The sequence below is a fragment of the Lissotriton helveticus genome, chromosome 5_1 (assembly GCF_964261635.1).
Source record: "Lissotriton helveticus chromosome 5_1, aLisHel1.1, whole genome shotgun sequence".
Lineage (NCBI taxonomy): Eukaryota > Metazoa > Chordata > Amphibia > Caudata > Salamandridae > Lissotriton > Lissotriton helveticus.
In genome coordinates, this window is record NC_136065.1 from 970,404,968 (window position 1) to 970,421,689 (window position 16,722).

Sequence of the window (16,722 nt, forward strand, 5' to 3'; positions counted from 1 at the left end):
AGAGAAAAAGACATTCTCAAGCTCTTAAAAAAGCAGTGGGTTTCCCAAGAAAACATTAATAAAAATCAGTATGATACAGAGATCATGCCTCATATTCATTGGTAAGTTCACTGTTCAGAGTAAAAGCTGATTTTGATTAGTCTGCCTTGAAGTTTCTATTGGCCACAATACCTTTTACTGCTATGTACTTCTACAAATTGTGCCTTATACTACAATGCATTGAATTGTGTTGCGTTTTTTTCACTAACTTATACCTGGAACTTCGTCATGCCAATTGTGTTAGCACTGAAGTGCAAGTTAGAGTAGAAAAACAACAAAAATATAAAAAAGATTTGATTTTTATGTTCATGGTTTTAGTGTTTGGTAGATAAGTCTAATGTAAGCATCACATTTATTAAAATTGTTCAAAGTATCTAAGACAGTAGATACCCTGTTTTAATTGATCTTTAATCCTGTTTCAGGGCTCCCCTCAACTGCTTGGGTCTCACATGTGGCACAGCAATGTTCACACTATACACAAATACCTGTACATGCCAGAAAAAAACCTGCCATTTAACCACCCTCCTACCCATGATTTATCCTCGTGCCCCCTACCGCCAATTAAAAAATCCTGGAACCTACCCCCAACTTAACCTTTAAAAATGTTACAGCCTATACATTACGAGAAAACTAAGAACTGAGCCCTCCAGAATGGAACTGCCAGAAAGTAAAGTCTACTGCCTGATTGAGAATAGAGAATAATTTACTGAAATAAACCTATGCTTTCAGGAAGTTCCTCAACCAACTTCCTAACCAGAACTCACCCCAAAACTCCAACCCAGGTATGTATCGCAGAGTTAAAAACCAATCTGAGCTCCTAATATGTCCTGTGTAAAAGTATAGTCATCTGGTGGACTGTACCATCTGCATGCTGTCTAAATCAACATTTTGCCACATAAACAACTCATAAATAAAAAATAAAGTTATTAATAAATGATTAAATATTGGTGTATGTGGAATTTATATATTGATGGTTAATGTACCATAATTAATATCAGAAGACAAGTACACATATAATGGGCTACCCATCAGCAATAGTAGAGCAATTAGTGGAGACTACTCACCTTTTCAGCCAAGGTCAGAACAGTTCTGGCTTGTATAATTACTACTTGCTCCTCATTAGTCAAGTTCTGCATCCAAAGAAAATATTCACAGTGAACAGAACTTTACAACCTATGGTGTTATATTAAATTACTTTTTGACAACATAAAGGGCTTACACTTGACATATATATTTAGGGTTGGCATAACTCTGTCTTCTCAAAAGCGATAAAGATATCTGTCTGCGCATTTATTAGTAACAATTTTATTTGCTAAGCTTTGCAAAATGTTCATTATATTTTTTCTGTTTTACGATTTTGCTAAAAGATCACAAATAAGGTGTAATAAAAATAGTTGATCATTTATAGACCAATTCTCATTCTTTTGAGAGCATAATAAGTTTAGATACCAAAACAAATTTATCATTTTCATTTGAAAATGCATATGATTTAATTAATAAATATTGCAACACATTTTAAATGTTTTCAGCATTCACACAAACAGTTCAAATTAGGGCAGATTGATAGCCCCTTCATACCTGAAAGATATTATGGAACGTCAACATTGTGCTCATTGTCAGACTGGTGTCTTTGCCCTATCATTGGAGTGGCATTAGAGGAATTTCATTAATATCAAGCCTATCATCATTTATTTACAAATTTATTTTTGCTAAAATCTCATACAATTTAGAAAAGGAACATACACTTACGGCGTTATCCCCTAAGATATCCAATTTTTTCATTAGCTCTGCAACTACAATATCCTAAACAAGTGAAAGAAAAACATAGAGAATACCGTCAAGTTCCCTGAGTGATACATGCAGCTTTGGCCAACATAAGAGGCAAATGACAGGGAAACTTACAGTGACACCCTCTGCCTCACAGTACACCTGAAGAGGGCTCTTTCCCTCTGGAAAAGGAATGTGGTGGAAATTGATAGCAGGTGATCTTCGTTCCCGCTCCTAAAATGCATATATTTAGGTAAGTAAAAGTTCACATAATGCTTTACAAGGTCTTTGATATACTAGTGACTTTCTATAAACCACAAATTGACTAACTATTGAGTGTCCATCCACCAAATGTTGTACACTGCTGATTGTCTATTAACTAATACAATCTTTAATAGAATCCATAATTGGACTGAACAGATTATTCAACTGAAACAACATCAAATAATGTGTGGCCTGGCCTGCAATCCTATGGCCCAGCAACATGGTCTCTCAATCCAACTTTAGATCATGCACGTCTAGTGTCCAAAAGAAGTTTAATTAGAAAACATTTCAGAAGGAGCTTGACCACTGAGCGGAAACAAATGGTGAAGATTTCAGTGCAAACGTGTGAATAACAGCTGAGAGATAGGCTGAAATTAGTATAAGCCACAGCTCTTGACACACTAAGAAATTGCACATTGCACATGCAGACAATAGTTTTTTTATTAATTTGCACTGACTCAGATGGAGGAAAGAGTTCTGGATACTGGGCCAATTGTGTTTCAACATGTCAGTGCTACTATGCCACTTTTTTTTATGAAGCATACATTCAGAAACAGTCACAAACGTTCTGTAGTTTTTGTGAGTTTCATAAGCTATTTTTAGAGGAAGAGATGCATTCTCCTTCATCGTGCTGGTCTTAGGTGACCTTCTGGGGAGGGTGATCAGTGTTTTGTAGAGCCTTATCTAGCAGCACATGGGCTTATCTCGAGCATTCTGCTAATTTCAGATGTGAAAACTAGTAGCTACAGCCAATAGCGGTCGCTGGTGGGAGTAGCTGCCGGGCGGTGACGTGGGGAGTGGGAGGGGCAGGGTGGGTAGTAAACTATGGATACGGCCAATTACAGGTAAGTAAACATATAAATAAATAAAACTAATTTCATTGCGCGCACTGCATCACATTTGGGGATGCAGTGCGTGCAACGAAATTTGTGCGCTGACGCAATTATAAGGGAGTTATTAGCAGCTTATCTTTAGCTGAATGTATTCTTCCAATATTTTCGAATCTAATTAATTGCCACCCATCTCTCTTGTTTCACAGTGCCAAGCTGGACAAACATAGAACAATCTACAAAAGATAACACTATGTCAAGACCATCAAACTAAAAAGAGAATTCAAGACGCCTCTTTCAAATGATTTATTCTCCTCTTCTGATTCTGAAATCCAACCTCAACAGACCTCAACCAGGCCATCCAGAACTTTGCTGCCTGGATTACTGACAGCGCTGACACAGTCGCCCCATTGAAACGTACAAAATCAAACAAGATCGCCAAATATGCCAGCAGGTACACGTCAGAACTCAGGACCACCAAGCACAACTGTCACCAACTGGAGAAGTTATGGCACCCCGTCGACAGAGCAGCTCACAAAACAACCCCCAGCATCTATCCCTTGTACATCAAAGAAGCTACAAAAGCAGCCATCACCACCCTCATTGACTCTGCAGCCAACCACACAAAGAACTCTTCAAAATAGTCAAAGAATTCTCCAACCCGACAACCATAGAGAACCCCTCCCCAGAAATCTGCGACACCCTCGAAAACTATTCCACAGCAAGATCAACAACATCTACAACAATTTCAACATCTAACCCGCCACCCTTGACCCCGACAAGCTCAACCAACCTAAAACCAGCCAAACCATCACCGCTCACTGCCCTGACCAACTCAGCCATCATGTCTTCCATCCACTCCAGGGCGCCCACAGACCCCTGCCCCCACCACCTCTGCAACCTCGCAACAAACCCAATCAACATACAACTCACCAGCATCCTCAACACCTCCATCTCCACAGCAACCTTCACAGACAGTTGGAATTATGCAGACGTCAGACCCCCTCCTAAAGAAATCCTTCGCTGACCCCCAACAACCTCAAAAATTACCATCCGATCTCCATACTCCCCTACATGGCCAAAGGTCTCAAGAAAGTCATCAACCAGCAGCTCACTCAATTCCCATCTACTGGATTGATTTCTTGGTGTTAATTAGGATAGTTTGGTCTGGCTTCTTGTTCCTTTTTGTACATGGGTATAATGACACTTCACTGCTTTAAAGTTGTTACATTTTAGGCTTAATGCATGCTATTGCCTGGAGGATTAAATAGACTTTAGGTGTTAGAGACTGTACTTGTTTCAACAATGCACTATTTTAATGCAAGCTCTGTTCTCAAAATGCAGATGAATTAGTCAGGCATATGCCATCGGTGTTAGTATGCACTTCATAGCTTGGTTGTTTGACTTTAATCTGGTATATGCTTGCTTTTCTGAAAGTGAAGTCTCACAACAAACTCAATCGTTCACTTTGGCTATGTCTTGCATCACATTAAAGTAATGCATAGTATGGGTTTACTGCTAGAACTACTTCCCAAATCAGAATTAACTTTAAAAGCATAATTTAGTTTTTAGGTGCACATTTTTGTTTGTAATCCAGAACACTGTTTACAAGAAATATGTAACTGATGTTGTGATACACTGTAGCAAACTGTAAGCCTATGAGAAATATATCTTCTGGTATGCTAACAGAATATTGTGCCAAAAATATCAAATGACAGAAATATTGTGTCCTGAATAGTCCATGGTGCAGGTACATAAATAAATAGCATGGAAAGTTAAATGTGCCCTGTGGACTATAGAACCTACTGTGCCAGCCAGTGGGCTGACGAAGAAAAACATGGCTTGAATCCTATGCATGTAGCTGATTGCTACATTTTCTAAACTTGCAAGCAAACTGGTCAAAGTAGCATTTTTTAACAGGAATGAACATACTTTTAAATATTAAATAAGTCACACCTTATTAACCCTTGTAGCCCACAAGGTTGGCTGCCTAGGAATTAAAAGTGTGAGACGTAAGAATTTAATGTTGGCATGTACATTCAGTGACTAGTTCCCTAACCCTATCTTCACTTTATATGACCGTACCTTTTCCTATAAGGAAACCTAAAGTGCAGATACATTACTATTTTTCCTATATTGGTTTTGGATAAGATACAGAAATTATTCAATCTCTGTTTTTGATAATTATGAAAACTTCAATTCAAAGGTGAAGTTAGACTTTTGATAAGGAAAAGTAACTTTTAAAATGTTACACTTTTACTTTCGAAAGCCTCATTAGGCTAACTAATATTAGCCTGCCAGCAACTGCCCCCTGTCAGTGCTTTCTCTTTAATAAGGTGTGAAACCTGATACCAGAGCAAAAACAGTGGTGTGGGCCTTTAAAAAAGAATACTTGGGCGTGAGGTATGGGATTCATCACAGTTCAGGAACGGCAGATAATGAGCATTTATGAACATTTTTAACTTGAAGGGAACCAGGATGCCCATTTATAGTTAAGTGTAAGAGAAGATTTTGTTTCAAGGGCAAACTGCAGCAGCTTGGCATCAGACCAGCAGGAGGGGGAAGTGGTCCAGAGCCAATTTGGAATGGTTGATGAGGAGGGGACTGCCAATTTTCCAAGACACAACCTTGGCTGTGACAGCAGCCATCTCCAAGGCATGCTGGATTTTATTCAGAATAATACCTTTGAGATAGATTTCAGTAAGACCAAGAGGACGTGATTCAAAAGTAGAAGCTTTTACGTTAAGGATTTTTTCTCATTGTTTAGAGATTGTCCAAAAGTCACCCCACCCATTGGGTAGTGAATCTCACAATAGTGACACATTATCCTCTGCTCATCAGAAAGTATCTGGACCTGCAGGAGAACAGAAGAGGACTGGACCTGCTGTGTGTGATCTATAAGGAGACCAAAGGGGCTTCATCTGCTCCTAGGACTATGAAATAGACTCAACAAGCTGTTGCAACTGGATGTGGACTACAGTCTACTGATGACTTTGCTGGAGAGGGGCTTGGGCCATACATGGTGTCCTTTAGGCCCTGCTAGCCTTAAAAGTGACCAAGAGGAGCTGTTTCAAAAGTGTAAAAAGTTGGGACAAACTTTCGGATGTCCAGGAGTTCCAAAGCTTCAGCCAGACCTTCTGGTAAAGGTATCCACTTTCAAAAGGACTTAATTGGGTACACCTTCAGGCATGCCCACTGGAGAATTTTCAACTCAGAAAAAGAGACTATGGCCAAAGGTACAAATCTTGTTCAGGCGAAAGAGCAAAAAGTATCAACCTGACAAGAGGACTAAGAAGGAAGCAAAATGTGAATTCTTCTGCTAAAAGCTTTTCTCACCAAAGTGAATAATAACACTTACATACAGATCTCATGAATTACTGATTTTATGGATACAAGCATTGTGTGCTGTGATAGTCTATATTTTGTGCACATTTTGGAAGTGAGCACCTTACATACTTGCCCCCAGTTGGAATGCATTGCTTACAATTCTACTGTTACAGAATGTTCCCTGCATGGGTGTTCTCATCATTTAAAGCAATTCAGTGTACTTGCTCCAAAAATATTTTTGTGAGCTGTAGATCATAGGTCTGAAACAGAGCGAGACCAACTCAGTATTCCACTCTTCCAGGTTAGATAAAATAGTAGTATTAGTTTGGGCGGGAGGAAGATTTAGAAAGTAAGTATATGATTATCATTATTGGATTAATTAAAAGTAAAGGCAATCAGTGAGATAGTTTCTATTCACCTCAGTATCAAATTGTTGCCTCATTATTGTGTACATTCATTTAGGTCAGAAGGTCTGAATCTGCTCTTCATTCCTAGAAAAATACCGGATTGGAGACAAAACTCCCATTTCACCCACCCTTTGACATCCATTGATGGAGCAAGGTTTCGCACGTAAAGTGCCTTACTTGGACTCAGCCCTCTCCGAATAATCTGTAATACACTGTAATACACTAATAAACATGTTTCATCTTATTAACTGTGCAAAACACGACATTTCTAGTAAGCTTGGGAAGCTAGTCTATGTGCTTTTACTAACAGTAACTCGAGTGGTCTAATATGGCCTCCGCAACGCGAGAACTTTTCTGCACATGCGTCTGTCACACTCATGTGACATGACGTACTTACTGCTTGGAGGGAAATTCTTGCTTTTGCGCACTAGAACTAAGATGGCTACGCTGTGTTTTCACATGCTAACACTTGCACCATTTCTTTTACTAAGTTATTCGTTCTGCATAACGGTAATGCTTTAGTTAAAATAAAGAAATGGGAATAGAGTAGAGATAAGTGGTATATAGTGCATTCATTTAGTTCTTGTTCTAAAACTGTTTCTTTTCTACTTTTACATGTACCGTATTTTGGGCCTGACATGTACTTCTGAACTCCATCTTGGGAGGAACTGCGCCTGTGCAGAGAAGCTCAAACTCCTGAAGCACTGGCATTGAAATCCTGCCAGGTCTTGTCTTGCTAGAAGATGTTCCTGGGAACTCGACCTCCTAAACCTCCAAGAGGATGTCAAATTATACATTGCATTTGTTATCGAAACATTCATTGCCGGGTGGAATAAAAGTGCATGAGAAAATAAAATATTGGGCGGGAACGTAAATCTGAATATTGAAGAACATGGCCTCATAACTGGTATGGTGTGATGACCTCTCCTCGTCTTTTGACCAATCAAATTGAAGGAATTCACACATTTGCAACATTGGGGGGTGGTACCCTGCCCTGGAAAATGGTATATCTAAGGTAAGCTTATCTAGTTAGTTTGTCCGACTTGTCCGAATAGCTGACCTGTCACTGACCCGTCACTGACCCAACGCACTCAATAGGCGATCGAGAACAGAGGTGCTGGCGGAGCACTCTGTCAGAAGATTGGATAACCCAATCGGGGTTCTGGGAAGGAGTTCGATAACCCAATCGGGGTTTCCTGGGGGAGAAGATTCGCTAACCCAATCGGGGTCTGACTGTTAGCTGCAGAGAGGGGTGTGACGCTGGCGTTGCACTTTAGCTGTGGGTGCCGGTCCTGACCTGCGGTGGTCCTGTCCTGATCCAATTTGGTCCGTACTTATCCTGATTCTGGTCTGCACCTGTTCTATCCTGCTGGCACCTGCATTATCGGGGTTCCTATCCTTTATCCAGCCCGTGGCCAGGGTTGTCTTCACACCATTCTAGGTAAATATAAAGTTGTGTGGGTTTGTCATTGTGTTGTTTCCCTTTTCTTACCCTTCCTATATTTCAATGCTTAAAGAACATTTGATGATAATCTCACATCATCGTACTTCAATATTATTTTTGATTGATCAAGCCTTGATAAATTTAGTATGGACATTGACATTTAAAACATTATTTAGATAAAGTGTATAAATCTTTCCAGAGTCTGTGGTTATTTTATGAGTGCAAATGTTTATTTACTACCTATTTTCTTGCTAACTCCCTTGATCCATTAGGACTCTAGGTACCACTGACTAGGATTGGTAAGTCAAGGTATGGATCCTAAAAGGTTAAATTAATCACTGGTTGAGTGTAAGTGTACCTGTTCAAAGTGTGTATGTTTATGGGCCCAGGTGAGTATGGTGAAAAATTCTGGGCAGGTGAACCCGCGCTCTATCACCATCACTCATAAAACTATGTGAGATCCAGATGGAAACTTAACAAAACTCTTTCAGTATACATAGAGAGAATACATATATTTGCAGAATTCTTGCTCCCCTTTAGAAAAGTGTACTATTATTTGGGGTGAGCAGTCATCTACATCAAGGAATAATACCAAAATCCACTAAATTTACTGGAGCTGAACCCCCTGGTAGCTATTCCACAGAGCAGACAGGCTTAACTTAGGGCAATGTGCAAACTATTTATGCAATAACCAAATAGCAATAAAGCCAAAATACTAAACAATGAAATTCCTAAATCCAATTACAGCAAATTGTACTAAAAAGAACAAACCAAATTGATAAACATCCAATAAGGGAATTCGGAGATATGAAGATTTAAAGTTTTAAGTAAAAATAGGTCCAAGACGCACTAATGGCCAATTGAATCAGTACCCCAGGGCCTAAATGCAATTTCAGGCCAACCACTCTGAGGCACGGGATGGGTACAGCAAGCGATTTCATCACGGTCAAAACATTTATATTCTGACTTATTCTGTTTTATGGAGTTCAAAATCCTCCAGCAGGGCAATCCTGAAGCTGTATCTTATGAAGTTTTATCAAAAGCGGACCCCTTTACTGTAAGGTCCCATTTGTGCTCTGAGGATCTTTGAAGTCCAATCATTTTCTAGGTCTTACATTTTCTTTTTTTTTTTTAGAAGCTCCTCTGGGTCACTTTTAAGGCTCCCAGGACCTCAGGGATTATACTTAAGATCAAGGACTCACTCAAGCAGAGACCACCAGAAGGGTCTCTTCATGTCCAATTGGTGCTGGTCAACTGCTCACTTTAGGAAAAAGACGTTTAAAGAAAAAGCGGTTCTGTCGGGTAGACCTGTTATTACTTCAAAATACAATAAATGTAATTCAGAAATTATACTCTCTACACACACAAAGAAGAAGGGAAAAAGAAAACTAGTACTCTTTAAGTCTGTGCTCAATATTTATCAGAATTAATTCATTCATTCACACTTTGTTATTCATTTTCAGACAGTGTACATATAATCCCCGCTTCCCCATCTTGAAAAAGACCCGCCGTGACCACCAACAGGGGCACAGAAGGGTCAAAACGTCGACGCAATCTTTAGGTCCAGAATGACCCAGTTTCCACAACAAGGATGAAACTGTGGTTCCAAACAAAACTCTGGCCTCCTCTAAAGAAATAATTTTAGATATAAAACCCTGTTGACATTGTATATACTGCGCACTCTGTCACTGTTTCACTATGCACAACTGTCACTAAACAGTATTTTGTACATGATTTGTGTTCTCTTGATACAATCAAACAGCTCATAACTGAATGAATTAATTCTGATAAATATTGAGCACAGGCTTAAAGAGTACTAGTTTTCTTTTTCCCTTCTTCTTTGTGTGTGTAGAGAGTATAATTTCTGTATTACATTTATTGTATTTTGAAGTAATAACAGGTCTACCCGACAGAACCACTTTTGCTTTAAACGTCTATACGACCCAGGTTCTGAGGGACACAGGGTTACCCCATTGTTTGAACTACCACTTTAGGAAAAAGGCCCCTTAAAGCCTATTGTGTACTATAGTCATTCAGGAACTTAGCCAACTCACAGTTGGAATCCACTTCCTTGGCCTGTGTATAATGGGGAGCAGGTCGTGCCTTCAATGTTCCTCTCAGCTTATATAAAAACGAATCCAGTCTTCATCTGATTTTCTTCAGCTTCACTAAGTATTCTGAGGAGAGTTCCTTGGTAAGCCACATTTATGGTATGTGTTGCAAAGTCTTTGGGCATGCCTCCTGGCCTCTCTTTAAACAATATGATAAATGTTTCCAGAGGTAACCCTACTCACTTCTTCAGCAGTTCCTGTTTGCCCTGTGACAAGCAATCCCGTAGTTCACCTTGCTTCTAAATTCTAAAATAGGGCAACTCTTCCTCCCTTGCGCAGAGCCTTTGTTTCCACCCAGAGATGTGGCCAGGAAAATGTGCAGCCTCCACCTCTGTGTTCACTCCAAACTGGTTTTGAGGGTTCTCTCCCACTGTATTTGGAGCCAACCTTGCCAACGTGGGCTTGGAGAACAAAGGCTTTCCCTTCCTAAGATTTCCCTTTGTCCTTTTCAAGTCAATGAAGTTCCTGGTCCCAACCCAACTGTCATTCATAGGGATCATTTGCCCCACACCCAGCACATCCTGTCATGAGGCCTAAGCCCCTGTTCTGCTCGGAGAGCAGTTTTCACACCTGATTGATGTCAAGCACTGGCTGGGCAGCTGTTGGCAGGTTAATGAAAATTCACATCCAGGAACTTTAGGTGGAAAAAAATTAACTTTGAACAGTTTCCTTTTCTCACATTTTTAATAAAAATCCAACTTCAACAGCTAAGTTGATTTCTGTTTCATGCCAAACGCTGTAGAATAAAGTTTATTATCTGTAGAGTTGGGTGGAACTCGCAGAGTTTCATTCCACGGTATATCGCAAAGTTACATAAAAATTCAATGAGATGCTGCGGAGTCCCACAAATAGACGGAAATATGCATGTCTTGCTGCAATTTAGTGCCAGTAGTGCAAGCAGTGTTGAAAAATCATCATGAATGGCACCATGAGGTGTGCAAGAGCGCATGGTCATTTGAGTTGATTTTGCTGCCATTTTTTGTAGAAATTTATTGAGAAGCAGAACTCTGACCATGACCACTCGTGACCACCCGCATTAGAAAATGGAGGTAAGGGATACCAAATCTCACTTCTGCTTGCATTTCTGGAGCATCGTGGGAAAAGATTCTATAGGCAGAAAGAAACATCCTACCCCCTCTAATAATCCGCACTTTGATGTTATCTTGGATCCAGTTGCAGCCTTGTCAGTGGGAATAGCTTTTGAGAGTAGTTAATGGAAGAACATGGCAACTTTATTCTCTTCCCACTTTAAAATGTCAGGCACCCATTCTTGTGGATAGCAAGGTGAACTTAGAGTTGATATTAATATTTAAGAGCAATTTTGTCCACCTTTCAAAAAGTGTTATTTTGGCAGGTTTGGCAGCAGGTTTTGAGACTGCTACGATCAGGCTGCACATGGTAGGCCTGAAGCCATATTTTACAGGTCACCTTTTTGGAGGAACAATAGATGCTGCAGTGCACAGGTGGCATTTACCATCCAGGTCCCGGGAGCATTTTCTACACCATAAACTAAGGACGTATTGTCAAGAGAAATATGGCAATCAAGATTATAAATAGATCCATTTCTAAAGATATATAATGAAGTTCAGTTTTAGATGTAAAAAAGGGTTTTAGCAAGTGTTTCATATGAAAGAGAGTAAAACATTCACTCCGAGTAGGTTCTTACTTCAAGCTCTAGAATTCTGAACTCCAGTAGTTCATTTTGGTCTTTGACATCTTGCACATCATGTTTGAGCTTTGCTTCTTCAGTTTCCATTTGTTTAATCTGCAAATCAAAAAAGTATCATTTTTATTAACATATTAAAGACTTTTGTAAGTTATTGGTTTTTAGTGAAAGTCTGAGTTTTGAAACATTTACTTGAATTACATTAATATTGCACAGTCCTAATTAGAGAAATCAGGGAGAAGAATCAGAGTTGATTCGCACGGAAATACCACAGAGCTATGAGTAGAAACCACTGAAAGGCAAATATCTCCTTTCTTTAAAAGATCAAATAATTGTACTCATTTTTAAAAAGACCTGTTAAGGGTTCAATGAAGTCATAAAGTTCACTTTCTTAAATATAATTTTAAATAAAAGTCTTTATACCTATTAGCTAAGTTGTGAGATTAATACCCACCATAGGCCAATAACTCAATTGAGAGTACACAGATAGCTTTACTCCGATGGGGCATTCATGAGTGCACCTCATCTTTGGCTCTTTCATTATCTTTTTTGGTTTCATTATAGACCTAAGGCTCCTTGCACATGCACCTAGTTTATGGACATGTGGTACTGTGAAAACACAAGCAATATTTTTATTACTCTGCAGATACAAGAGAAAATTCTTGAATTTAAACTACCATGGTTAAGGCTTAAAGCTAACCTTGGAGTGGAACCTAAAAATTAAGTTTTACATAATTTATATTTGCCACAGCCTAAAATTAAACATGGCAACGTGGCTCAGATTATTGTACTGCTAAATAGTAATCGTGGTATAAAATAAATATGTACAAACACTTGGTGACGACATATACTACTGGCAGTACATATATTTCCTTTTGTGTAGCAAGCACAAAAACTCAGTCAGGTGTAGATTTACTGCTGGGCAACAAACACTGAAAATCAAACAGTAATGTTAATTTGTGCCAAAAAGTGTTAATTTGAAGGTTAATGATAGGGTCCTATCAGGACTACCACTCATGCTTATTTATTGTAAGGTTACGTCACCACAAATAGCCATTTACTCACTTTGAACAAGATGGTAAATTACTACCTAATTTATAAGCAGTTAAGACGTTATGAATTTATGCAAAACAAATGTTATCAATTTTATGCAGAATAACTCCCATAATGGAGGTTTTCAAGGGCCATGAAGATTGCCAGTGGTATTCAATGAAGATTGCTAATAGTAATGTAAGTACAGCTAATAGTTAGTTTGCATCCATTGTATCCCAAAATGGACTATGGAAAAATTACTGTACTTTTTTTTGTCTTCTACCTTAGTGGTCTTGTAAGTTGAGCAAGTTCCGTCATGAGCGTCGGTTGAGCTGCGCTCATGACGGAACCGTTCTGTCATGAGCCCGTTGGCTCATTAGAACGTTCAGCACAGCGCAGGAATCTGCGCCGCGCTGATGTGGTTAAAGACATTAATGGATGAGCCAATTGGACAGCATCAGAAGTTGCATTGGTGAGAAAGTGTGGTAGATATTTTATCTGCTCACTAGATACATCTGAATGATTCATCTTTGTAACTTACACACTGGAACTCCTGGCAACCAGTTTGCCAGTAACTTGTGGAAGTGAATAATCTGAGTTTTCTTAATTGTATTTTTTTGCAACTATAACAATGATCACTGGCGTGAACCACACTTATAGTTGTTTTTTTAACTTGTGCTCACCCCCTTGCAGTAATGTTTGACACCTTCTGAAACAGCTATAAGGCTGACAAGATAGCACCACTTCACTTTTACATCATGTTGCATATTGCTGAGGACCTGTTCTACAACGGGATGATTTGAGAAGGTCATGGAATTGGTGAAACAGCAGTAACACAGATTTGTTTTTTCATCTCGTACGTGCGGTACTAGTCCTGGGTCAGGATGTAGTGAAGGGAGATTCTGTACGAGGTATTTGGGATTTCTGGACTCTGTGTTGAGGGTCAAATTAAGATAAATCAAGCTTGCTTGCATAGACATTGTAACCATTTCTTGGTTTTTATTGGTGGCAAACAGAGAAAGCAAGAGCACAACATTGAAAGCAGGTTTACTGATCAGCAGACCGATGATGGCTGAAGTGGTGGCAGGTGGTATTGATGCAAAAAAAAACATGGACATGAAACATCTAATCTTGAATGAAACAAACAGGTTAATGAGAAAATGCATTAATTTCAATAATTAGCTGTGGAATAAAGTGACAGAAGAAGAGACAGAAGGTTTGTATATCTGGACGATGTGACAACTGAGCACACAACAGTATTGAGGGACCTTTAAGTGGTTGAGCAGCAATAAAAGTACCAGTTTAGTGACTTACAGAACAATATCTATAGGATTCATTTACAAATTATGGGCTTGTTTGAAGTCGCTGAAAACACAAAGGTGGAAAACTTTCTTAAACCTAACATCTTATTTCTGTTCACGAAGCAGGAAGTCCACTGAGATATAATGTTAAACAGGGAAAGGCAATTACTAGATACTGAGGCTTGTAATTATGGACACACATTATGAGAATGGAACATGCAGCATGCTCTCCTCACCCCAACATAATCCAAGCAACAAAAGAATCCACCTTCCCTACCCCGGAACAGGGTGGCCCTGTACCAGGAAGAGTCTGGGTCTCCTCCGCGCCAACACGCTCCATGAATCCCCAGTGAAAGGCAGGTGATGCCAGTTCTTTCACCTGGGTAGCCCTTTGATCCAGGTCAGGGCTCTATTCACTGGGCAGGACCACCTTCCATGCCAAGGTAGGTTGACACTGGACCTGGGAGGAGTCTCTATCTTCTTCAGGCCCACCAGCTCTAAGAATTCCCTGTGAAAGGAGGGTAAAGGTGACACTTTTGCCTGGACAGCCCAGTCCCCCAGGCTAGGGCTTCAGTCACCCTTACGGGGCACCATACCTACCCAGAACTCAAGGCAGGGTGGCGCACCAATTCCAGGGATTTGCTAAGTTTAAAAGCATCCACTAGTGAAAGCATGCAAGCTTCAAAATCACGTACATTTGCACACCTCTTCCTTACAATCTTTTACAAAGGTTATAGAATGAAAGATGTATTGTGATACCAGCCACATGCAGTGTACATATTTAAGCTTTTTTTTGTCATATAAATGGTGGGAATGTGATATGCAAATGGACATAACATAATATGACATGAAATAACATAAAGTTAAAAAAACATCCCTTCCATTACATAACATCAACTGGGTGATAAGACATATTGGATAGGACAATTGAGTGGAATAATGGACTTTGTTGCAGAAACTATTGCACAGTCTGCAAAACGCAGGTAAAGTCACGGGGGCTGACGTTATGTTTCTATGAGGTCAATAAAATGAGTGGCACTTAGAAAGGCAATAGTTAAATGTAAATTCAAGCAAAGCTTCTTAAATATATCTTCCTCTAGTCACCCACTATTATTTTACATCCCTGAAAGTGCACTAGTCGAACTGTTTGAGTACACGTATAAAACATCTACGGCTTGTTATATATTTTTGGCCACCATACAGAGCCAGATTTAGTGCTGGTGGCGCCCCATGCAACAATGTTTGTTGGTGCCCCCCAAGTGACCTAATGACCCCCTCTGCCATGGATTTCCTCACTACCACCCTTTAACAGTGCCCCTCAAGTCTCCATAACCACTCTCTCTCAGATGCATTAAATTACTTTTATAGTGCCACTCATACCAGTGTAGGGTGTCAGACCACTTTACATCACACACACATTACACAGAGACAATCAATCATACATGTGTAAATTAGTTCATAGGAAATGTGACATAAGACAGAGTACTACAAGGTGTAGGAGTCACATGTCATCTATACTAGTAGACAGTATAGTTTAATAGTGCTTGGTCTGGAGAAGCACACACTCAGAATTTAAAAGTTACCACGATGGTTGGGGGGTTCTCTTTAATAATAAGAATCGATTTCTAGCCAAATAGACAGGTAGATGCACCAAGCATTTTTGCGAGCGCAAACGGTGCGAATCGCAAAATTCGTCCGTTTGCGCCTGCAAAAATTGCATTTGAGATGCATCATGGTTTCATGCACTCTCAATTTAAGAATTCGCAAATAATTGCGAGTTCTCAAATTGCAATTGCATTTAAGGAATCGCAATTTGCGATTCCTTAAATGCAATGCATGAACCATTCCAAGATTGCGAATTCGCAATCTGGGGCCGCTATTTACTGCGAAGTCTAACTACGTGGTAAATAGCAAAAACTTAGAAATATGCACTTTAGTGCATATTTCTAAGTTGTATGTTACAAACACACATGTCCTTGGGACATGTGTGTGCACAACACCAGTGAACATTAGCATTTCAGGGGTGCAACCCTGGCACCCTTGAAATTGCTTCCTTATTTGCGATTCGCTAATTGCTAATCGCAAATAAGGAATGACTCCCCATTCATTCCTATGGGCCATAGGAATGAATTGGAAAGCCATTCCTTATTTGCGATTAGCAATTAGCGAATCGCAAATAAGGAATCAGTAGAAATCGCAAAAAATATTGCGATTCCTACATGCATCCCGTTTTGCGACTCTTTAATAGCGAATCCTTAAAATTCGCTATTATGGACTCGCAAAACATGACTTTGATGAATCTGGGGGATAGTCTTTTTGCATCATTGGGATAATGAAAGACTTGGGGAAAAAATCATAGTGCTCTAATCTATACCCCGCAGTATGGGTGCAACTCTTTGACAACAGTTAATAGCTCATTGAGCTATATTAGGATTTTAACGTATAAACTGCAAATAACAATAGGGCTTCACTGACAAAAGCATTAACCCACTGACCTATTTACATTAAATGCACTTTCTGATCTGCGTGGTACA

At 39.6% G+C, this 16,722-nt stretch overlaps 1 protein-coding gene across 1 annotated transcript in view; it reads right to left on the minus strand.

Annotated features, from left to right (window-relative positions):
- The window catches only part of JAKMIP3 (Janus kinase and microtubule interacting protein 3), a 771,326-nt gene that overhangs the window by 111,813 nt on the left and 642,791 nt on the right, over window positions 1-16,722 (minus strand). The window contains exons 14-17 of the mRNA XM_078643479.1: window positions 11,856-11,954; window positions 1,942-2,040; window positions 1,789-1,842; window positions 1,104-1,169 (exon numbers count right to left, since the gene is read on the minus strand). Coding sequence (XP_078499605.1) covers window positions 1,104-1,169; window positions 1,789-1,842; window positions 1,942-2,040; window positions 11,856-11,954 — 318 coding nt within the window. The remainder of the gene's footprint in view (window positions 1-1,103; window positions 1,170-1,788; window positions 1,843-1,941; window positions 2,041-11,855; window positions 11,955-16,722) is intronic.